We start from the raw sequence: 24,677 nt of genomic DNA on the forward strand, positions 1-24,677 counted from the left end.
AAATCTGAGTGGACATGGAGCTGGCAACCTGCTCTTGCTTGCCGTGCTTTAGGCAGGGGGTTTGGCTACAAAATCCTCAGAAGCCATTCCAACCTAAACAACTCTGTAAGCTACAATCTCATACCAGGAGGGAAAAAAACCCAAACAATTAATAGAATTCTTTCATATCAGTTACCAACAGCTACAACAGACCTAATCACTTTACCCCATGGCACGAAAAGGAATAGCCTTTACAGTCACAAGGCATGTTTAAATAAAAGTGAGCAGGGTTTTCCTGTCTTACTGCTGCAGAATTGCAGCAAAGATGTAAACACATGTGCAGAATAATTCAGTCCTTAATTATGTAAGATGCAGAATAGGATTAACCTGGGATCGTAAGAGCCTGGCAAAAAACGTGAGTCCAGCCATTGTATCCCTGTTAGAAAGTCTTGAGGTATTTAGGCAAAGATATAGCGAACTTCAGATTTTCATCTGTATCTTTATCTATAAGAGCAAATACAGCAGAGTGAACTACTCTATTGAGACTGTTTTGTCTGACATCAAATACCAAGCATGTGGGCAGTTACATCCAATTTAAGCAACTTTTGGTTACTCCAACACCAAAACATTCAAATTACTACTTAACATTCAGCAATCGGCCACCTACTTAAATGCAAAACTTAAAGACTGGAGTAGTAACAAGTAAACAAGAAGGCTTGCACACCTCCTTCTGCACTATAAAATGGGAGGGCCTCCATTATTTTCCATATCCTCTTTTTCCAAGATTTGCTATTTTCCTACTAGCAAGCTGCTCTAATACTTGAGAAGCAAAACAAAGCCACCACAAGATCATAGAAGTATCTGTGCTGGTCATAAAAAAATGTAAGCAGAGGGGGCAGGACAGCTCAATCAGAGATATCAGGAGAAGCAACAACAGCTGGACCCAAACCAACCCTCATAGATCTGTGGTCTGCTAGGCTAGAAGAGCTGCCAGGCAAGTTTCCTTCAGCCCAAAGCACAGAGCATAACCTGGACGAGCCACCCAAGTTGCCTCTAAATGGATGAGTTGCTTTAAAACAAAGTAAAAACAAACAAAAAAACCCTTGTTAGAAATGTTGTGGTCTTTAGACCACAGCAAGCATGGTGTTCTGTATTTTAGTGCTTCAGAACGTGCCAAAAACATGCAGCTTCCCACTCTGCAGAACCACTGTTTGGGCAGGGATGGGGTGACAGCTGTTTGATTTGCTAGCGGGTTTTGAATTTGGGGAAAACAAATGTTCAGAAAATAAGGAATATATTTTCTAAGAGAGCTCTTTGAAAGCACACCTCAGACACAACTCAGCTGCCGCATCTAACAATAACCTGAGCTGTCTTCCAGCAGAGTCATCTGCCTACACGGCAGATTCCACCCGGGGGCATTATCACAGACTACAGTACTATTACTACTGTTTCCTTTTGAGTCACTGGCAACGGTATGCATTACTAATTTGATGCTGCTGCTTGTCTTCCCAGATGTGAAATTCCCTGTGAGGCCAGAAGAGAGTCATTCATAAGTCAATTCATTTCCATCAACTGGTAAGGACACTCAAAAAGTACAGCTAGTCAACAGCACTCCCTAGAAAACCTAATCCACAAAGGACTAGAGCACGCCTCCGTAGTTGGGTTTCATGGCAGACATCGACCAGAGAACACACCAAGGTTCACAGCCCTAAGAGGATACTTCTCAGATTGTGTAACCAACACCAAGCATCAGTAAACCCAAACCAACGGTGTGAAAAATGCCTTTAGGGCAATGGTCTATGCAAAGCAAATGACTTGTGAAAAATTACTCCTGTTTCCTCCAGAGAGGAAAATGCCCCTTTCAAAGCAGGGGGAGTGGCTGAAACCTGCTTTGCAGCCTCAGCTGTTAAATTTGAGGACCTTGATCAAGAAAAACAAGAGAAATGCAACAAGCAAACTAGCTGGTCTAGTGCCAGCTGCCTGAAGCAAACAACCAACATGCCTTCCTACAGGACCACAGCACTCCCATCACTTCCACACAGCTGTGTGACTGCTTACACAGACTTGTGTGCCTCAACCTATGAGGAATCAGAAATGTTTCTTTATATCATGGAAGTAGTCTGCAATACGCAGTCCAGAAAAATGGACAAAGATTCCATTCTGAAAGAAAAAAGGTGCCCACAAGACCGAAACAGCCTTCAAGAAAGTGATTGGGCAAAAATACAATTCTGTTTCAGGACTTAAAAAAGAGCAATAGCAGAGCCCAGTGGCTGTAAATCAACAAGAAACAGGTAAGAAGATGAATGTCACCAGCAGGTTTAATCAAGTATTCTTTGTTTCTCATGGTCCTGGAGATGCTAACTAGCAATGTCTTCCCTTTGTGGAAGACATTTCCATTTTTAAATGCAAGTTCTAAATTACTGGATATTTTTGGGACTATCAATTTTTCAGAGCACTATGAGAGCTTCTTTCAGGTAAGAGGCATGCAGAACATAGGAAACTGCTGCTGGACTGTACAAGGAGGGAGAGCACTTTCTCCTAAGAAATCGATAAAGCACAGTATTCCAGTGTGCTCATATTAAAGCTGCGGTGCCCCATCCCTGCAGGTGCTCAAGGCCAGGTTGGATGGGACCCTGAGCAGCTGAGCTGGGGGGGCAGCCCTGACCACAGCTGGGGTTGGGACTGTGTGGGTTTTCAGGTCCCTCCCAACCCAAATCAGTCTGTGATTTCAAATTATTAGAAAATGCTGTTGATGCTTCCTGTTATACAACTGACCTTTTCCAGCACAACTTAAATATAGAATAAAAAAAATCTCACCGAATACACTCAAAGAAACATTACTTTTTAGATTATCTCTGTTACGTGGCCCATGTGGGAGGGGGAAGAGGCCATTCTGTGCCTTTATTTACTGTCTCCCTACAGTGACCTCAGAACTGAGGAGCTTGTCTCCACTTGGAGGGCGCTGACCAGTTAAAACTTCTCAATTCAGTCAATTCCAGCCAGAAAAGGAACAGCTACTGAGTGCCTGAACAATCATGGGAACAGACATATACATTCACACAATGTATTTTGAGATTGCAGAAATAGCATAATCAAAAACTCAATATCCACAAAACGTAAAGCTGGGTACTAATCAAGCAGCTGCAGCGTTACCCTCTTGTTCTCCACATACCTTTGTGCCAACCCCCAGCTGTTAAAATGGGCTAAGCTCGCCATGCTACAAAGCAGAACCAAGTCATTGGACGTTTTCAAGTTGCAGCATGGTGGGCCAAACTTAACAATGAAAGGCATGCAAAGAACCAAGAAATAAATGGTTACAGATGGAAGGAAGCGCAAGCACAAACCTTCTAATGGAAGCCTTAAATGCTTTCATTATTGGCCTTCCATGGGCTTTATTCAGCTTCTCACACATGCCACAACAGCCTTAAAAACAACAAAGTCAGAACATGAACAGAACTACAAACATTTCCCTTTGGGCTTCTAAAACATCATCTTCAATTTATTTTCAAATAATAGAGCTTACAAAGGCTGGAGGAAAAATGATGTTTTGTTACCACAAACGTAACCCAAGTAAATTAATTATAAAACAATAAGAAGTTAAAGATGCAGATTAACACAATGGCATATTCCTATATTCAGTTTAACGTCTATGGAAGTTCTGCTATTAAAACACAAGGCCACAGTAAGTTTGAAAAGCATGCTGAAATGTGTATGACAACTACTGGAGCTGGGAAATGCATCTAGTACTTCTGCTGGTATCACACAGCAAACAATCCAAGCTAAGTATCTTAATTTATTTAAATTTACCCCAGGTTATCCTGTGGCAGCACAGGGACACTTGAGAAGAAAGTGTGTAACCACATTTCAGGTAAACAGAAGTCTGTTTATTATCAGAAAATCAGAGGTGACACCTTTCAGGGCACGCACAGGCTGTCCCACAAGATGTGAGATTAGGAAGAAAAGCATTCTCACTCACTCTTGCTGATGTACCTCGAAGCAGCAAAAGAAAGTTTACTGTTCCTAATTTGAAAAAATACAGTGAGTTGTCTGGCATGTGCTACTATTACAGAACAAATAATCCTCTTACATCTGCTCACTACTGCAAAAAACATCTTGGATTTGCAGATGAGTGCTACCAAGAGTTTCTGCAGTACTTTTAATGGACTCCAGTTCATTCAAACACTCTTACTGGCTGACTCTAAGACCTACCCCCCACACTCAGCACACAGCCCTGTTAGCACAGCACTCAGGATGCTTCTCTATGCAATACCCAGGCCCCAGCTGTGAAGCTGCTGCAGTGCTGGTCATCGAGGCTTCTCTTCCTCTCTTCCCCAAGTAAAGAAATAACAAGTCCACATCTCTCAGATCAACAAGTTTTCCTAAGAGCTAAAAAATGACCACAGAAAAATGCTGGGGGCAGAAAAAGAGAGAATGGACTACCATATACATCAGTTAAAAATACGGTTTTGCTGGAGAGTGGTTTCTCCAGAGGGCACCAGTAAGGGGACCAAACAACAGGGCTGTGAAAGAGACTGTGGAAACACAAGTCTCTATTTCAAATACAGAAAATGAGCTATAAATGCAAATAAACATGTCAAAATTCTATTTTACAATTAAATGATTAATGTGAATACTCCTAAGGCTGTTGATATCAACAAACACGCAATGTGTTGAAAGTTACAAGCATCTCTGCTTACTCAGGAAGCATATTTCTGAATTCTTACAAATCATTCCTTCCCCACACAAAAAGAGAAGTGGGCAAAAATAAGTGTTTGGACCATAAAAATCTAACAAGCACAGAGCAACTTTGGTTAATACATTCAAACATCACATTCTATTTATCCACTTATCTACTTATCTGAACCCTCCAACATCTGGTCAAAGAAACCCTGCCTCGAAACAAAACTAGCAAGCAGTCAGACAATGTTTTGGCAAAGCATCATAGGGGCAGCAACGGGGCAGAAAAAGGAAGGAGCACACTACCTGTAATAGTTTGTTCTTTGCCACAGCAGCCACCCAAATTAGCCTTCCTGTGGTGACGCACTGTGACACCACCCGTGGTTAAATGAACTCAGCACTGCAATTTAGCTTTTAAGTTTCAGAAGGCTGTTTAAACATTTGTAATATTTGCAGTAAAGGGGAAAGAAGAAGAACAAAAAAAGTGTTTCAATATTTTCTCTCACAAAAGCATTTCTTTAACCTATAAAAATCTTGCTAAACTTCAGAAGCCCAAGGTGGACATCAGCTGATCATCTAAATATACCAAAGAGAACAGAACTATCTGAATAAAGACTCTGCTGATGTAACATTCCATCTGTAGATTATTAGGTTAGAAGACTGCAGTATTAGGTTTGGTGATATAAATAGAAGAGTCTCAAATACCAAAAATACTCCTCCATTAGTTTTCATGTAATCCAATGTGCGGAAGAGGCTTAACAGACATTAATATTAACTATACCTTCATCTGAAAACATTTTAACAAACATAAACTAAACTTCACAGGTTCCTTCATGGAGTATCAGCAGATAGGCAGTCTATGGTTATGTTTGTTTCCAAGTAAAGCCGTTGCTAGGAGGAACAGAAACTGAATTTTATGCCAGAGGTAAGCGCAGGAAATAAAAATGGGTACATTATCCAAATGAAAAGAATGCATTTGAAAAGGAAACTGGCAGCCATCAGAGCTGGAATATTGCCAGGCCATCTATATATATAACTTAAGCATTCAAAACAGACCAGACAGGTACACATTTCAAGTGGCCACCTCAGTAATGCAATGCTTACACGCAGCTGCTCAGTGGCACAGAACCCTACTGGACAGATGATCACTGCTCACCACCTGCATCACTGCTCTCTTCCAGGTCTCTGCAAATACACCTCAAACCTCACGTTGCCAAGTGCCTCTGGGTCAGATTTGTCACTGACTTCTCTTTGGTTCTGCCCTGTCCACAGCCACCTGAGCACCACTGCTCTGTCCCCAGAGCTGTAGTTATGTTACCATCCTTCAGGTTCTCTTTTCAGGGTGCAATGCCAACTCATTTTTTATTGTGGAAAGATGAGTGGAAAGTCTTAAATCCCAATACTTTAAGTTCTTCTTTCTACCATATCCTTTTTCCTGATGTTAAGACTGGACAGCTGTCTCTGCATACCTTTCAGATTTAAAAGGCTATGATAACCAAGGTGAACTAAACATCTCCCAAAGGAAAGGACGCTGCTTTCTGTCTGCCACTGCCAGACTAACCAATTAGTCTGGAAGCTGCAAAATTAACAAAGCCAGGTTTCCCAAACATTTGCTGTCTGACCTTCTTCTCTTCAACATGCTGGACAAGATAGTGCCAGCAGTGCAACAAACGCAGAACCTCCCTCCTTGGTGCTGGTTGGTGGTGCAGCAGGCATCCAATGAGACATCCAATGGCCAAATTCTGCCTACTCTGTCTCCAGCTGAGACACTAACTCAGGCCTCAATTCTCAGCTCATCTGCAAGTTTCCCCCCAAACTCCCAGAACATCGTCCTCTCTGAAATCTGAACCATCTGGTCAGCTGTAGAGAAATTCGTGAGTAGGCAAATCAGAAGCGTGGGACGGCTGACAGAAAGAACTGTTAAACAAGGAGCCTCATCCATCCCACGAGGCAGCTATACTAAAAATACCGTCATGCTTATCTACATGTATGATAAATTATACAGGTATCCAGATTACCTTAAAAAGGCGTTCAGTGGCCCACTCCAAGCACCACACAAACACAACTGATGTTTAGATTAACCAAAAGTATGTTTCTCAGCGTTGTCATTTTTCCCCCCAATCTGGTAAGCAAGCACAGACACTATAGACTTTCACTGTGCACCCTTGGGATCTTGGGCTGCTAGAAAACAAATGAAACTAAATAAAAAAAAAAAGAAAAAAAACCCACACCAAGACAAGATCCTCCCTTTCACTGCCAAAAACCCACATCCATAAACACTCATATCACTGTCCTCCTACTGATTCATCTCTCTAGTGCCCACATCCTCTCAAACAGCAGCAGCACTGCCCCTTGCTCGCCTAAAATCCTGGTTTTAGTTCTGAGTGAGAAGCAATAATAAAGCCACTAATCTTTCCTCTGCCCCTTCTTTAAATTGCAGTATTGAAGTGCCACCCTAAACTAGCTTAAACAGTTAAGACTCATAAAACAGGTACAATACTTTGCCCCTTAAAACTATAACTTTTAAACAAAAGGTTTTGAGATTATGCTGCATGACTTAAGAACTAATACCACTGACACTACTTAACCTGCACAGTAAAGTATTTGTGAAAAAACAGAATGAAAATATTTAAGGAAATAAAAAATAAAAAATCAGGCACTGCTGCCTTACTAAATCTTAAAAGATTTAAATTTGTTAGTTTCTAATGATATAAAAAAATCCCCTTCTTCACACAGAGGTGAAGAGATTGCACTTCTGCTCTGCTCTGCATAGGAAACAGAATCATTAAGTTGTTCAATTCAAGTTTAGTGGTGAATGGAATTCTCTGATTTGATTTCAGCTTCCATTAATGAAATGCTTGACCCTCTTGGAGCTCCCTTCTTAATTCTCAAATAGCTTTAAAATATCCGAGACAAGAACAGCAAAGAGCGAAGCTGATATTTTCATTACTCTCCTTGTTCTTCGCATACTTTAATTACACAGCGTGCACTGAGCCAGAAGTTTCTCTAAGCTCTCCATCGTTACACTGATCTCTTCCTTATGCTGCTGCTTTCCTGAAATGTTCATTACTTCGGACTGTTCAACACCAAACAACTTCTGCAATTTGTTGGCCATTCACATAGCTTAACTACATCCAAAGTTCTCTACAGTCCTTTCTGCAGCTCGCAAACTCCAACAGCCAAGTATACAAAACTGACGAGGAACCCCACTGCTAACCTTTCATTAAAATGAACACTGGCCTTTTTATTCCCTAACCAAGCAGTCTTCAGTTCACGATAGCTCCTCACTCTCACTCTATGCTTCATTTTCTTCTCTGAAGAAACTCTGCAGAAGGCACTTGGACAGTCTAAATAACGATAACCACTTAACAGGACAGAAGAAGAAATTGAAGAAGTCTACTTCAACGCCGTTTTAATCACATATTGCAGCCCAATGTGTCCAAATACTGCAGGAAAAAAGGCAGCAGGTAGCTTTTAGTGTGAATCAGGGCCGTGATAAAGATCACACAATGCTTAAAATATTTGGCAATACTGAAGTGGTGGTGTGAGCATGAAACTGAAAGCTGGGACCAGGCTTTGCTGGGGCACTCCCTGCTTGAAAAGCTTGTATGGGGAAAAGAATCAAAATACATCCTTGTACACAAAATCCATCACCAGTGCCACAGAGCACTTTCAGGAATGCAAACGTATTGGCCTTACTTATTTCAGTAATTGCATACATGAATGGCTGGACTATTATCTCAAGTGAGGCAACTGCAACAGCAGTGCAATTACATGCCTACGCAATCCTGCGTTTGACATGTCATCTTAAGCATTAGTTTATATTCACTGTAATAAACACAGGCAGATTACATACCTTGGGAGTTGTATTTTGGCTCAGTTCACGCTGCAAAGTTACACCACTAAACTTATACCCCATAAAGATTTTCCTAACTGCCCAGACTCACTAAGGTTGTACAACTCTTCTATTTTCGAGGTTGTGTTTTCAGCTGCTTAAGACCTTGCCAAACTAACCCATGTCAAGACTTCCTTGCTTCTCACACACACCCAACAGAGAAAGTGATAGATTTCATTTGTATGAGTGGAATTAAAAAAAAAAGTAATTTATCAGAACAAGTTGTCAGAGAATTGCATCTCTGATGTCAAGGTGTCATTTACGATATGTTCTAGTATGGACTCAATCACACTGCTTAAGTGGGGAAAAAATTTCCTCCTTCAAACGCAAAGAATTGATGCATAAAGGGTTTGACTCCCTAAGATTCTATTCTACCTCCAGATCGGAGCTGGAATAACCATTCCCACAGTAACTTCACACGGTTTCTAACAGCCTACCTACCATCAAGAAAAAGAACAAGAAAAGGCACAGAGACATCTCTCAGGTATTTAGTCATACCCTTCCAGGCACTTAACCAGCAATGCTAGGGGGAGTAAGATGACTAGCATGCATAGATACATTAAAAACAATGTCATGCCTAGAAGAAGCAGAAGAGATGAAGACATATCCTAAAAATAGAAAACCTGGCCATAAGCAGGAATACAACGCTGGTTGAGAAGCATTCCATGGGCATTCCTGGAGCTAAGAGTAAAGAGCTTCCCCTTCACATCTTTCAGTAAAAGTTCTCCTTGGTAATGTCATGCTTACTAACCTTAGGCAGACATAACAACTTGTTACGCTCGCAACATCTTGTTTTATCCAGATCAGGTGAAACACAGGAGCAGACACTAACCCACACTGAAAAAGAAGCAAATGGCAACAAACAACAGAAATATCACAGGCGAAAAAAAAACGGTGTGTGCTTTTACTCTAAGTGCTGTGCCAGAAGGCAGGAGCTTTCTAAAAATAAAACTTAGAGAGCATTTCTATAGCTAATCTTTTGGAATGACCCTTAATAGCTAAGTGATACAACAGGAAAAAGAGAGAGAAGCTTTGCTGCTTTTGACACATTGCTGACACTACATGAAAGAAAGAACTATGGTGAAGCCTGTACCAAAAGTGAGATAGGGGAATTTCCTGGTGATTTTACATATGATTAAAATAGGTCCAGGGTCACTGTAAGAACCCTTCACAAACACAGACCTCACTTGCACAAAGCAGACAGTGAGTTCACTGTACTCCCCAGTGCATCTTACGCAATGACACAATAAGCCTTTGCTCTGAGGCCGTGGCAGAAGCAGTTCCAATGTCCCTAACTCGTTCAACTCTGACCTCTTCTTATCAAGGCAGCTCACAAGCTGCATATAAACTTCCTCTTACAAAATAAATTCAAATTTCCCAGCTAGATCTCAGCCTAACCTACGCAAAAGTTACATACATCTCTACCAGAGAAAGCTGCGCTCAAGTTGAATCACCAAGAAACTCAATACAAAGGAATACAGCCTCCTCCTGGTATGCCACTATCCAAACCTGAAAGTCACATCAGGTACGTTCACACATTCAAACAAGAACAATCTTCTTTCTTCATTTTACACACTGCTTGTCCTCAGAAATACGTGTGCATTTGCTTTCCTACGCCTCACAGCAGTGACCATTCCCAAACCCAAATACTGTCAATTAAAAATCATCCTGCAGCAACAAAGCAGGGTAGGAAACAATGGCAGGGAAAAGCATGCAGATGCATCTCCTGAAATAACACCCCACGCCCTATTTGGTGCAAAAAAATGTACTTTATCTCATCTGCTGTTTCCCAACTAGCGTTGCACTTCCTGTTGGAGAGGGGCTGGCCAGCCATGACAGGCAGTGCAGACAGCACACATCACCTGTGCCAGGGAGGTGTGATCACAACTCCATCTGTGCCCATCACTGTTCCAGAAGACCAAAATATTCTCATTCTTTAAAGATTAAAGGAGTTGAGTCTGGTGACTGATGAAAGAGAAACTAAGAACGTTATGAATCAGAGAAAAAAAATGGATGACTGCTGAAAAAAATGATATACTGGTCACCACTTAATCTTACATAAATGTCAGCCAATAAATTTTAGATCACTTGAGTGGAAAAGAGGAAAGACAACTAGAAACCCAAATCACAATTTTACTCTTCCTGTCAGAACATCAAGAAACGAGGAAACAAAAACTGTCCTCCCTTGACAGAACTGCAATATTCTCACAGAGACTACTTAAATGTCCCTACTGACTGCTGCAGAACAGTACAGGCAGTACCATTTGATCAGTTTAGATCCTTGCCCGCAATACCAGCAAGCCCCCTCACATCACTAAGGTGCTTTCAGCACAGCAGCAGAGGTATATTACTCTTCCTGTCACCAACCTGCCCAACTTGATTGAGAGACTGCACGAGCTGGCAAGAGGCTGAACTCAGTGGCACTGAGTTCTCACAACTCACAAGAGGATCCTCTCCTGTGATGCACGCAACCCCACTGACTGCAGGGGACACTTCTCCTGAATGTCAGAGGAGGACTTACAGCAGCTGCTTCTGGAGGACATTCACCATCACCAACTCCAGGAGGTGTTCAAGGCCACGCTGGATGGGCCAACCTGATCTAATGGAGGTGTCCCTGTCCACAACATGGGGGCTGGAACTGGAAGGTCTTTAAGGTCCCTACAACCTTAGAGCAAAGCACAAGATCAGTATTCCAATTATCTGGACTGATGACTGTGTAGAGGCTTATAATTAGAATATTAAAATGTCAGGATCTCAAGCTAATGGCAGCTGCTGCAGTTAGCAGGAAAAGAGAACAAAACAGCGTGTCTAAGCATTTTTAAGCCAAGCCAGGTTCTCTTCTAGCAGCCCTAACTATTTTTAGAGATCTGATTAGATGCAGGGTTATTAAACTTTAGTCAGTAATAGTCACTGACCTGAAGAAGTTCAAATGCAGAAGATAGTTTATAGAAGTAGCTTCATAGATGAGCAGGAAGTCATTGGAAATTCACCTCCACAGATATGCTCCATCTCCCTCCCATCTCATCTATGGCACTATTTAGCAGCTTTTGTTCTATTTGCATGCTAAATGAAAAATTATAGTACAGAAAAAGGTACTTGCCACAAAGGATCAAGCACTCTCAAGTTTGCTTTTTTTAGACTGCGTCTTCCAACAAATGCAGGAAAATACTGAGAAGTGTTATTCGAAGGTGCCTTTCAAACACACTAATACACCGATTCTGAGTGTCCTAACTGAACAGCTCCTACAACAAGGATTGCACATTTAGACAAAAAGCCTTAGAAAATGTGTGTAAGAGTTGTAAGAACACCCTTGTGCAAAGTGATGAAATAACACCACTAGATGTCTAAACATTCTTCATGGGCAGATACTCATTTTTCCTTTCGGAAGACATATGACACAAAAAGACGAGGGAAAGAAGAGGGATCTTTACAACCTCTGTTCCCATTCCTTTCTCTGTTTTGCTTGTCCGGTTCTACAGTCTCTCTTTACATAACATCAAGTTCACGTGCAAGCAGGAACACCTACATTAATCAAAAAGAACAGGTCAGAGCTGCTGATGTAGACCCAGATCACGCAATTTCTATAACAAACACTCTGGGATCCTAACTCACAGGGTTATGCGGAGGTGGGAGAAGGGCAGACCTAGTTCATGAGTTTTCCTCAGCTGTTCCAGCTTTACTCAATAAAGTATACCAACAAGTTATGCAACAGCAGCAAAGCCCAGAAGGAAAAAACTAACACTCACCACATTGTCTTCATTTGGTGTTGAGCCCTCTCCCACACATTACACACAATCTTACAGAGGCTATTAAAAAAAAAAAGCAAACCAACCTGCCCTAAATCTAGTTTGCAGGCTGAAGTCCCTTGTTATAACATCACTTCTTACCCAACAGATGACCCAAGACTGGAAGTGGAAAAAATGAACAGAAAATAAAAATAGAAACACGCCTTCAAAACAAATGAAGCAGATCATTACTATCAATTAAGAGATGGGCAAACTTATTTAGCTGGCTAACCCAAATCAAGATGAAATATAAGAATAATAATTCATGGCACTAAACCACTCTGCTATCCCAAAAAATGAAAAATCCTTCATCTTCTCGCCGAATCCATGTATACCTACAGTCCTATATTTACTTTTACAAAGATGGAATATAATGAAGGTCTATCTTTAGTTTAACTTTGGAATTCAAAATAGAATACTTCTGGTGCAGGGTCTTTTTCAAATGTAGCACCGTTAAGGCTCAGACACCAGCTCTAAAGGGATTGTTTCCAGGTCTGTTCTGCTCGTGGTGCTGAGCGCTGACAGGGGTAAAGAAAGGAAGGACAAGGAAACAAGCTATTCTTGTTATTTCAGTAAAAAAAACAAAAACAAAAACAAAAACAAGAAACAACCACACTGATGTCTTCATACCAAATAAGAAAATATGTTCAAACTGACACTTTGAAATAGTGTTTGCTTAAAATTCTCTCCAGATCAAAAGTTGTACTTTATAGGGAAAAGTGAAGAGCCACCTTACCCATAGACCATCCCAGAAACACTTCTGTGTAGCTGAATGACACGTCACACAAGCACACTAAGACATTTCAAGACTGGAAAACAACAAAGGATTTTTGCAAATTGTCAAGCTACATCAGCAACACCATTCAACAGCTGCTTCAGGAGGACTTGAGGATATGCAGACCATGCTAAGACCGCTCTCCAAGCAGTAGGCAAAAGAAACCACACAGTTCTGCAGTCAGCAGTAGAGCTATCCCAAAGAAACTGCCTTCAGGACTGACAGCCACATTGCCATGGGATGACAGCTTGAATTTTAACTAGCACACTCAACGTATGCAGCATACCCCAGGATGTATGCTGTATGACTTTAACATTACCGTTATGCTCATAAACTTTCCCATTTCCAATTAATAATGCACACGACACCTTGAAAGTCAGTCCGTCCTTCCGGAAAGACTTTTTGCTTAAAGGCATAAGCAGACTTTCAAAAACATACCTGCCACTGCAAATACTATGTGGACTTCTTTTAATGAGCAAATATAAACATGTAAAAAGATTTTCAAAACAGCACATCTGGAAAAGCTTGAGTTGTACGAGGCAAGGCAGTTTTGAAGCAGTGCAACGTTGCGACAGTTCTAGCCCAGCAGACCAGAGCCTAGCTTGCTGCTGCCACCATCTCCTTAAGAAGAACTGGAAGCTCACCTAGAGAATCCACAGAAACCTTGTGCATCTCAGAAGGGTACGTGACAGGGTACCAAAAGGCACAGTGTCACAGAAGCTTCAGCTCTTGTAGTCTAACAAAAATGGCTCCGTCTGGGACAACACTGACATCCTGACTAACTGGGAGTCTGACCAGACTCCAGAGCTGTGTGTTGCCATTCCTTTTTTTCCTTGTTTATATGGACAAGACCTGCAGGTGTAGCCTGGGCAGAAGAGAGGGAAAGAATTTTAAGAGGGCTGTTCATGCTTTGCACTCAATAGATTCAGTCCCTTCCATGGTCTCAGTACACACAGATTTGACGGCTGTTTTCTTGCAGGAAGTGCAGTAGCCAGGATGAAAATCAGTGCGCTCAAGACAAGACTAGAGCCTTCCTTAGTATTCCAGTTCAGTCCTTCACCTTAAGGGACTATGAATACTAGCAAGTGAAAATAAGTTTGATCATCACCATACAGCAAGCATGCAGAGGGGAAAAAAAATCCCTATAGGTTCTGTAATTAGCTCTGCTAACAGTAAATGAAGAGCCATACAGACAAGAAGCACCGCGCATCGCTAGTTCTGTGCAAAAGGCTCCCTGTTTCCCTCCGTTCTCACACAGCAGAGAAGACAGTCACTGTTGAAAGACCAGAAGACCTACGCTTTGCAGGCGAGCTCCATGCCAAACTTCATAGTTGATGTCCTGACAGTTTTAAGCAGAGATGATTTAGAGATACATGCACTTAACAAGGAAAGTTTGGACATACTTGAAGTTTGGCTCTGTCAGCTATGTGCACAGGACAAATCAAAACTCTTTGAAAGAGGTGTACCTTTCTTACATAATACTAAACCAAAGCGATGAGGACACGCAATGCAAAAAAAGCAGTATTTCTGATCATATCACGACAAAGTACTGAATGAGAAACTCTATTACTTAACACACAATAAATCTGTACTGATGATTAAGAAAACGTTTCAGGTACGCTCAGCATCTCAATCCAGAGAGACCCCTGGAAGAGAAACACCCCTACACTCACTGCATTTAGATATTCCCCTACACATCCCCATACTAAGATGTCTGTCTCTTAATGCTCATTTACAGCTTTACAACTGTACATCTGTAATTAACAGAAGGTGCTTACCTGTGTATCCAGCCCACCAGCCCCAGGAAGCCACCATAGCTAACAGCCATTTAAACAACACTCCTTCGATGTACCAGAAGCTCTCGCTATCCAACACTCGCAGAGGCTGCAGGACAATTAAATACAGGACGTAGGACGGAATAGCGACCAGGTTATTGGCGACCATAAAAGCGAACCTGAGGAGTGCTTTCAGGAAGGTGTAGCCCACCCGCTGGGCCTGCTCTAAGGTCACAGCCATCCTTTTCACAGCGGGACCGTCCTGCGGGAGAGGAGAGGAGAGACGGGCGGTGCTGTGGGCAGGGCGGGGAGACTGGGGGAGGAGAGCCGAGCCCGCCCGGCCACTCACCTCGGGCGGCTGCAAAAAGGCGCGGGTGCTGCCCGGCATCGCACGCGGCCCCGCTCCCGGCTCCCCCCGGCCCCTCGCCTCCCTCCTCGCGGGGCTCCAAGCCCGCAGCCAGGCGGGGGGCACGGGCGGACCCAAGCGGCCTCCATCTTCTCCCCCCAGAGGTCACGGTGGCCGGCGCGGCCGCTGTCGGCCTCCTCCCGCCCCGACGCGGCTGACAGGAGCCGGGCCCCGCGGGCGACGCTGACGGGAGCCGGGCCGGGCTCGAGACTCACCTCCGGAGCGGCGGCGGAAGCGACGGCGGGGCTGGGGCAGCTGGGCTGGGGCAACTGGGCCCGGCGGCGGCGACGGCAGTCCCGGGCGGCGGCTGGCGGCGGCTCATGGACCCGGAGGCGGCTGGCCCGGCCGGGGAACGCCGCTCGCCCTACGGCTCCCTACGGGAAGACGGAGGGAGAGAGAGACAGAGGGGCGGGCGGCGTGAGCGCGGGGCCGGCGGGCGGGGAGACGGGAGCGGCGAGCCGGGCGGGCAGGCGCAGAGCGCGGGTTCACCGCGGTTCTCCCGCGCCGGGCCTGGTACCCCTGCCCGGCTCTTCCCCTCCCTGCGCGGCGCCGAGCCCCGGCCCCTCCGGGCCGACTCGTGGGAGAACCCTGCACCTGTTGGGGGCGGGCGTCCGTACCTCAGTGCCGCCGCCTCCTGCTGCTGCTGCCGCTGCTCCGTGCCCACCGCGAGCACAGCGAGGCGCCGGGGCTGCATGCCGGCTGCTGGGGCCGCGCTCCCCGCCCCCGCCGCTGCGTGTCCGCCGTGACCGCCCCGCCGCTGCTCGAGAGCGGGGCTGGCGCTGCGGGAGCGCCGCCCCCCGGCCCCGCGCACACACACGCGCGCGGGCGCGCGGGAACGCTCGCCGCGCTGCTCTCTCTCTGCAGGAGCCCAGTGCGTCCCTGCGCCTCGCGCCCCGACCCAGACGGTGCCAAAGCCGTTTGATTGCTCTCGGCAGCGGGTTTAATTACCAAGTGGTAAAGAGGGGATGGTGTAGCAGCTGGTGACGGGTCTCTCCGTCCTCTCCTAGCTCACTGCCCTCAGCCCTGGCTGGGACGACCGCAGTGTGGTTCTTTCTGCTTTCTGTCTTTATGGTCAAAGCTACCTCGAGCTTGCTTCGTATAAAGCAGCTTTTCCGGCTCTTCCCTCGACCCGTCCCACAGAAGTCCGGCACAGACACGAGCTCTGGGGTGCCAGGCCCACAGTCGGTGAGATGGAGCCCTCAGTCCCTCCGGCCCAGCCATACGGTGAGGGAGTGCAGCCTCCTGCATCACTGCAGCAGCCCTTGCTGCAGCCCCCATCCCTTCCCTGTGAACGTCTGACAGGAAATCCACTCCTCTTCCACCGGTCACCCCTCTAGGCTAACCAGGCCCAGTTTCCTCAGCTTTGCCAAAATGCTCTAATACTTAAACCCAATGGCTCCTGCAAGTGATTTTAACTTGGCTTCAGTTTTGAGTATGGAAAAAAAAACCCACAACATATTTCAAGAAGCAGATACGCTAGAAAGTCTTTTGTTCTGAAAAATTAAGCTTTCACAAAGTAATATTTAAACTGAAATCGTATCACTTTCACAGACAAACCCTTCCATGTGCACTGCTAGGCTGCTGTTTCCCAGACAATGAGACTTCAGCAATGACTGCACCCTCGACAAAATTAAATCCAAACCTCCACACCAGGGAGAAAACCAAGATGTTATTGCAGATAAATTTCACTTTGGAATTTTAGAACACAACCAAGCAAATAATGTAACGCCATTGTGTTCCGTTTGAGCAAAACACAACAAAACTGCTGACTTCTTGACAAAAAGGACAAGTCTTGCATAAGCGACTCCATCTCTGGGTGTTTCGGTGTTATATTTATTACTAGGTTACATCTGACAGAGCATGTGGTGATCATTATGGAGTCAGCTTCAGCTGTTCTGTAGCATTATCAGTTTCAAGAGGACTTGGGCTTTGTCTTCCACCACACACAAACAATCCAGGGCATACACCTGCGCTTACCGTCTGCAAAATTCTGGTCCAAACTCTGGAAGAGAAAAGAAAACTGTTGGGTAATAGTTACAGTTATGCTTTGATTTTTACAACCCAACAGCAGGATGAAGCCTTGTCTTTATTATTCTGATATAGAAATTAATTATAATTTCTGCTTTGTTGGAATACTATTCTGAAATATACGAATGCTTCAAAATGAGGGATTTAGCAGAATTTGTACAAGTCGAGTGAATGAGGGGATTTGTACAGTAGTAAGGAGTAGCAGATGAGGAAGCAGGCATACAAAGCACTGTTTGTCAGAGCGGCTGCCCTAAAGCTTAGGAAGCTGTGGTTTAACATTTTGCTGAATGAGCAAAGGCCCAGCCCTACTCTTCATTTCCTCCCTCATATTGACAGCCCAAGTGCTCAGAAGTGTTCTGCAGGAAATGCCCCTTGCAGAGCCCAGGAAAAGACACTGCCTGTTGTACACTCTAAGGCTCTGAGAAATCCTTTCCAGCATAAAGCAGCACCTGTGTGCATGTATGTGCCACGTCTGCTGAGAAAACGAAGGAAAATGTTCAACAGCAGTGCAGTGTAAATGCTGAAGTGCAGCACTTTCACTAATCGCTTATTGGTGAGGTGTTAGAGTGGGTTTTTGTTGGTTTTTTTTGTTTTGTTTTGTTTTTTTTTGTCTTTTAAATTCAATTCCTTGAGGCAAATTCCTCATCATCCCTAAGAGATTATGAGTTTTCTTTACGTACAGTTTGTCATCTAGTTATTACAAAGATAAAAAAGTAAAGATTAAAACAAGAAACTCTTGATTCGTGGCCCTTTTGACCATTTCTCTAAAGTTTATATCTTTTTTTGATGGAACATAACTATATCTTTTCAACCTGACAGACAATACTGACAAGGGTATCACTACTGATCATTATAAAAACACAATTTAATGTGCTTATTAAGTCAGAAAGATACAGATACCAGCAATGGTAATACTGGGTGACTAACTGATGTCAAGGGTAACCAGAACGGTGTTCCATCCACATCCAAAAATCCAACGTACAGAAACAAGAGAAAGATTGGGCTTGTTTCTGCCTGTAAGGAGAAACATGCCATGATGTCCATGGGAGTGCTGTACAGCAACAAACAAGCATCTGCTGCATCCAGACAGTTACTTTGAAGAGCAGCACACAAATGGCTGCAGGCGAGCTGCACAGCATGGAAGATTCTGAGTTCACTAGGCTGGATTTGATTGGTATCTGGCTACAAGATGCAAGGCAGTTCCCAGTCATTAACCCCTCAAGAGTCTTTTGCAGAAAAGAACGTTTTTTGTTTCTGGGTACACTTCAAGAAGTTACCACTGTGGACCGCAGATGCTACTGTTCAAGGGCAGGCATCCACATTCCAACTTTGGCAACTCTTTGGAGCTGCGTGCAGGCATAACTAAATGCCTGCACTGTGTTCTCTACTTGCACATATTCCACATGTCGCACAGACAGGGATTGCCATAATGAAATCCAGGCTCAAGGCTGTAAACACCAAATCAATTTAAAGATTTGTTTCTGGAATCCAGAAACAGTACGTTCTGGAATGCTTTTGAACCTCCATATGGGTCCACGGCTAGAAATTAAAAAGCTGCTTCTTCGTCCTGATCAGATTCAATCAGTTCTCGTTTGCTTTTCCTGTAGCGAACTGAGTCACAGATGCCATATGGCCTGAGAAAAAAGCGTTAGGAGTATGCACTTGTGTGCTGATGACACTAACACCAAAATTGGCTTTAAAAAAATCGTGAGGACCTGTCATACAATGAACAAAGACAAAAAATAACCCAAGAAATCTCAGAAATCCTGCAGAGCTGCAGACAACTACTGCTTCCTACCTCTCGTTACTACTTGAGAAAACAAAAATATATATTTTTTGAATAGCATGAGAGAAAAGACAAAAGTATGCAAAACTGACATTGAGGAACTACAAAGATAACGGAGTGTGCATAGCATAGACTGCTGAAAGATGCCTAACACGAAATAGGGCAAATACTCAAGGCAGCATAACTCTAGAAAGTGTCTCAGATGAACCAAGTATCAGATTTAACGATGAAAGTTTAAAAGCAGCCCCACTAACAACCTAGCAAGCAACCACATTCTCCTCAAGAAATGTTATCAGTGTATTTGCAAGTTAGGCATCCCTGACCAAATGGTCACCTTCCTAGTTTGTCTAAGATCACTTAAGGGGTGTTATAAGGAGCTTCTATTGTGGACCAAGTTGTGCTGTTGACTTGAGAACCTGTTACATCCCTTACAAGTGGCAGGCCAAAGCCAGCACTGCCAGCTCCCACAGTTCTATCACATAGCATCATCATTTTCACTCATTTCTCTAATATTTTAGGGTCTTGAAGAAGAGCCTAAGTGTTTTGGCTTTTGTTTTTTGGTGTTTTTTTTTTTTTTGCATAACAAAATTATAGGCCTCAGAGAAAATACATCATAAATGTAGCCAATGTTCAGGCTTGTGATAAATTCACTATTTTCCCCCTCTAGTATCATGAATTTGCATCAAAGCTAAGAGAGCATTAGTTCTGATGAGACTGCAGAATGCCAAGTTAAAGCCCTGAGTTGGTTTAGGGGCATTTACCTTGTTCCCTGGAGCAAGTAGAGAGATGAGCTCCTGGTTTTAAACAAACAAACAATACAAAAACACAGCTGAGTAGACCAAAGAAACCCAAAGACTATTGCTAGGGTGGGAGAGACTGAAAACCTGGAGGTATCTATTTTGAATAAATAAAAATAGTACTTGCACAACAGCATCATGCTGCCTGAGCCTAAATCCATTGTTGTTTTTTTCTTAAAAAAAAATCAGGAGTCATTAACTATTGTGCAAAACTAATCATTACATATGTCTTTGAGCTAATATGTTCATCCAATATTTTTGTGAGCTTAAATGAAACAAAGTAAACACCTTATAACCAGGTATCACATCTGTAGTTTTGCATCAGGGAAATTTATTGGGCACAGACAGAACAACTTCTGGATCCAGTGAGGAAATCTTTCTTTCCATTCCATCCACATGTAATGCTTAAAATTCTGTCCAACGTAAAGCAAAAATTAAAATTCTACCCCCAGCTTCTGAGGAGAACAAGCAGAGCCATAGCCAAGGAGGCCATCTGACATGGAAGACGCAGCCATGATAAATGAGTACAAGTACAAATTATCAAGTGTGCTTGCAGGAAAAGAGAAGACGGCTCGCATCTAGCGCTGTCTCTGGCAACAGTCCCATTGCTCTGTCTGGTGAGTCCTGCTACACAGAGGATCCTCTTCACACAGTAAGAGTGCCAAGAGCATGGCTGTGGCACACTCCCTACCCTGCATTGCTCTCAAACCTTTAGATCACCACTGCTCCATTTAACTGAGTAACATAGACTGAGACAGCAAATGACATTCTTCCTGTTGATCACACTGCAGTCGGGCGCTCTCCATAAGAATGTGCTTTTGTCCCTCTTGAGAACTAGTTGTTGTTTATCGTATCTTTTTTGATAGTTTCACCAGTGCCAAGGCAATATCAAAACAGATTTGTTAGTTAAAGACACACAGAAAGTAACAGCTTGTAAACTTTTGAGATGGAGGTTACATTTTCAATTTTAGAAGTACTCACGCTTTAGTAAGGTGTTTTATGTTTTTCAATAATTGTTTTTGGACATATTTATTTCCTTTGTAGCACAGAAAAGATGTGACAGTCAACACCTATGTTACTTTCATTACAAAGAATCCAACAAAACAAACAAAGCTACAGAGAGATCCAAGCCACATGATGCTTCAGCAAAGCTACCCTGGTCTCCCATAAGGGCTTGGGTAGAATGACATCTGAATGTATGCACTGTTTCTACAGCACAGCAAGATTAAAACCACACACTGTTGAGAAGATTGGCATAAGGAATTTTGGATGAGAACAGCACATTTGCCTCTACTGATGTCCTTCACCATTTGTGAAAGAGGTGAAAAAAACCCAGAATATATCACATCTGAACAATTTGACAGTTAGTTAAGAACAGAACACGAAGCAGATGTAGCCATCCCTCTATTTCTTCTATCAGTTACATGCACATTTCATAAATTTCCATTTAAGAAGAGATTAGAGCTTAAAGCAATGCACTTGGATTCTTCCATCTTAATTTTTTTACATAAAATATATGCATCACATGACCTTCAGAATATTTTGGTTGGTTTTGGTCTAGGATTAGGCTCTTGTTTAAGCTACACTTTCTGTAACTCACATTCAGATCTGCTAAGTGATGTGTTTCACTGCTGCCAAATCAATATCATCTTTGAAACAGGAAAGGTTAGCCCTCAAAAACGTTGGGTTTTGAACAGCAAAACCATTCAAAAGATGCATCGATCTCCTTGAAGAAGCACAAGTTAACTTAAAGTTCTCTCTTCCAGCTACAGTTTCATAAGGGTTCAAGATAAGCAATAACTCAGTTTTAACCCCAGAAAGATCATGTTTGGAGTCTCTGCTTTGTGAGGTGATGTGACTCTCAGCACTGCAACAAACATACAGATACCCCAGCAGGAAGAAAAGTTGCTGCTGCTATTCCAGTGCCATCTCACACAATGCTAGATTTTCCCATATCAGTGCCAGCAACTGTGAGCTGAATTATTCAGATGTTTTGAAGTGTTTAATTTCTCATTAAAACTAAACTAAAAACTTCAACAGTTACTTATTAAAGATGGATAATGGATACACCACAATGCAACCAGATGGTCAACGAGCAACACTGCAATTGTTTACTGCAGACAGTGTGTTCCTGCCACGGTGTTTGTCAATCACTGGGTGGCTTAAGTAGAAAACAACAAAACAAGGTTCTTATTTCAGTTATACGCGCATTTTTCATCTACTGACTTTACTGTCACCAAGGTAATTTTCAGCTGAGGGTTTTTGTTTGTTTTTGCTTGTCTGAAAGAAAGGAGCTCTTAAGTTACACTCCCATTACTTACTGAATCTTTAACCTCTGTGCTAGTTTGGTTATGAAATCTTTTATCCATAGTTCAATCATATCTACAGAATCATATTACTCCAGGCAACTATGAGATGCTGATTATATATAAATTTATGTTTTGCAAGACTCTTCTAATCCCATCGTGTTTGCTTATGCAGTCATAGTACAAATGCGAGGACAAAGCCAACCTGCCTTTAGGCAGATGGAACTCCTCAAACAATTTCCAGCTATTATTGCACTGTTTTACCATTAGCCATTTTAAGAATGCGTAGTGACAAACAGGGAGTTGACTGCAATGAATTAATCTAACATTTTTCTCTATCACTACTGGCAATTTGCATACTGCAGTGCATGGTCCTGGTTGCAAAGACCACATGCTGTGAGGTCAGTCACCAGACAAAGCTTCTGTTTTCTTCAGACCTACTCAAGTTCAGTTCAAGTCACTGTTTACCAGACTGACTGACTTGAGTTTTGGTAAACTCTTATCAACGTCCAGTCAAAGTTTATAGATCAAACCACAAATAGAAGAAAACTAAATAAATTCCTGTTGCTGTTATTAGGAAAGATGAGTCTGAACTTCCTAATAAATAGCTTATAAAATTGAAAGAGGTATTCCAACAACCTTATAATTACTTATGTTTGTTGGGTTATATATCAAGTATATTAGAATATATCAGTATTAAATTTAATACTGATGTCTCAGAAAAGCATTGGTTTTCGAGTTGAGAAAGAAAGTAGAGTCCAATGTAACAATGTCAGCCACCTTTGCAGGGGAGTATTATTTGTCCATGTGAATTCCAGAAACTTCAAACAGCTCTGTGCAAAGAGCAAAGATCCATTCCAGTTCAGGTGACTGAAGCACTGAGGACACACTAATCAGGTCCGACCAAAGGTCCACAGTGCATTTCTAGGAAGCAGGGATTGAAGAATAAATACCATCAGTGAAATTTGATCAGGACTGAGAACAGTTACAGAAAATAATCCATCCTGCCTCCCACCATTTGGTACCATTCGGCGCAACATATAAACCCCCAGCTTTATGATGACATACAGAGCTGTGCAACTCTTCTGCTTAGCTTCCTCAAGACTGTGCTTGATGCATTTACTGAATTACGGTGGTAATAAAGATGCTCATGCTGCATGCTAGTTACACAGTTTTTTGCACATGCTGAAGCTGACTGAAGAAGTAGCCCAATACTGGGAAATCCAAAAGGAGAAGTTGCACAATGATTTGCATCTAAGCTGCATTCCCCCACACCCTCTACAGTCTCACTGCCTAATTGTTCCACAGCTGAAAATGAGCATCGCTGCCTCTCTGATGCCTTTAGTAGAATACTGTTGTCTGCTAACAACAATTAATCATTTCCTTGGGAAAAGTTCACCTGAAGCCACTGTTGGCATTGGTTAATTAGTAATCATTAATTAAGTTAGATAACACTGTTAGGCATTGAAGGTAGCTTTTTTCCATCAGGATTCAAAATGAAGGCAGAGGTCAAATTCCAGAAAATCCTTACACCTGTCAATTCACATTAAGTTTATCAACCTAAGCCAGGGACAGAACGAAGCATGAATCAGAGGAAGACACAGGGAGGAAGCTGAGTTACAACTGACATCAGTCATATGATAAGACAACAAGAGCAAACTCACCCTACCCACTGTAAATCCAAGCTAGGCCACTTTTTCCTTATTTAGACTGACAAGCAGCAAAGATTTAAGACACGGTAATCTTCAGATGAAGAGGAATTTTTATCTAGACTAAAGAAAGTAATGCTTTTACATACAGACACCCAAGCCTGGTTTCCTCAAGCCTGTGCCACAGAGCATACATGTCTGAAATGGGCAAATTTTCATAGAGTAAACTGCTGCCCCAGACGTCTGCAGGTTGGCATGATTACTAAATACTGGAAATTGTTCTTCCTAAAATACCACAATTGTTTCTCATCAGTGCTACTGACAAATTTCAACTTAATAAAACATTATAAAATCCATTATACCATTGTTAACTGTGGCTAAGAAAAGCAGTCCTAACGGTATGGCTGATTCCAGCCAGACCACGAGGGATTACAGAGCCTGTTTTGATCAGCCAAAGGCTCATAACAAAAAGGCAAAGGGAAGCAAGGAGTTCAAGATGATCAATATAACTGTAATGCTACTTTTACTTAGATTTATTAATTTATGACATCTTTATGAGAAAATTTAAAAACAAATCCACATTAAGAAAAAAAGTGAACTCCAAATGAAAGATCCTTTCCTACGCAAAAGAGAGGCAATGGGAAAAGAATAAACCTTTCAAGCATTTATTGAAGTTATCCCCTCTTCCCATACATGAAGGCTCTGTCCTCAATACTTGCTGATCTGCTCTCGATACACATACAACCTTTTTTGATCCCACCTGTCCAATCCAACCTGACAGTTTCATACCTACTGCCTCACACTGTCTCAAACCCAGCT

The 24,677-nt window shown here is 42.8% G+C and overlaps 1 protein-coding gene and 1 long non-coding RNA gene across 2 annotated transcripts in view; one reads left to right on the plus strand and one right to left on the minus strand.

Moving 5' to 3' along the window:
* Positions 1-16,039, minus strand: part of LPGAT1 (lysophosphatidylglycerol acyltransferase 1) — a 59,918-nt gene extending 43,879 nt beyond the window's left edge. The window contains exons 1-3 of the mRNA XM_048936304.1: positions 15,910-16,039; positions 15,508-15,666; positions 14,890-15,148 (exon numbers count right to left, since the gene is read on the minus strand). Coding sequence (XP_048792261.1) covers positions 14,890-15,127 — 238 coding nt within the window. The 5' untranslated portion in view covers positions 15,128-15,148; positions 15,508-15,666; positions 15,910-16,039. The remainder of the gene's footprint in view (positions 1-14,889; positions 15,149-15,507; positions 15,667-15,909) is intronic.
* Positions 1-24,677, plus strand: part of LOC125689325 (uncharacterized) — a 249,516-nt gene that overhangs the window by 158,794 nt on the left and 66,045 nt on the right. The gene's annotated exons all lie outside the window — the stretch shown is intronic.

This window comes from Lagopus muta, chromosome 2 (assembly GCF_023343835.1).
Source record: "Lagopus muta isolate bLagMut1 chromosome 2, bLagMut1 primary, whole genome shotgun sequence".
NCBI classification, from domain to species: Eukaryota; Metazoa; Chordata; class Aves; order Galliformes; family Phasianidae; genus Lagopus; species Lagopus muta.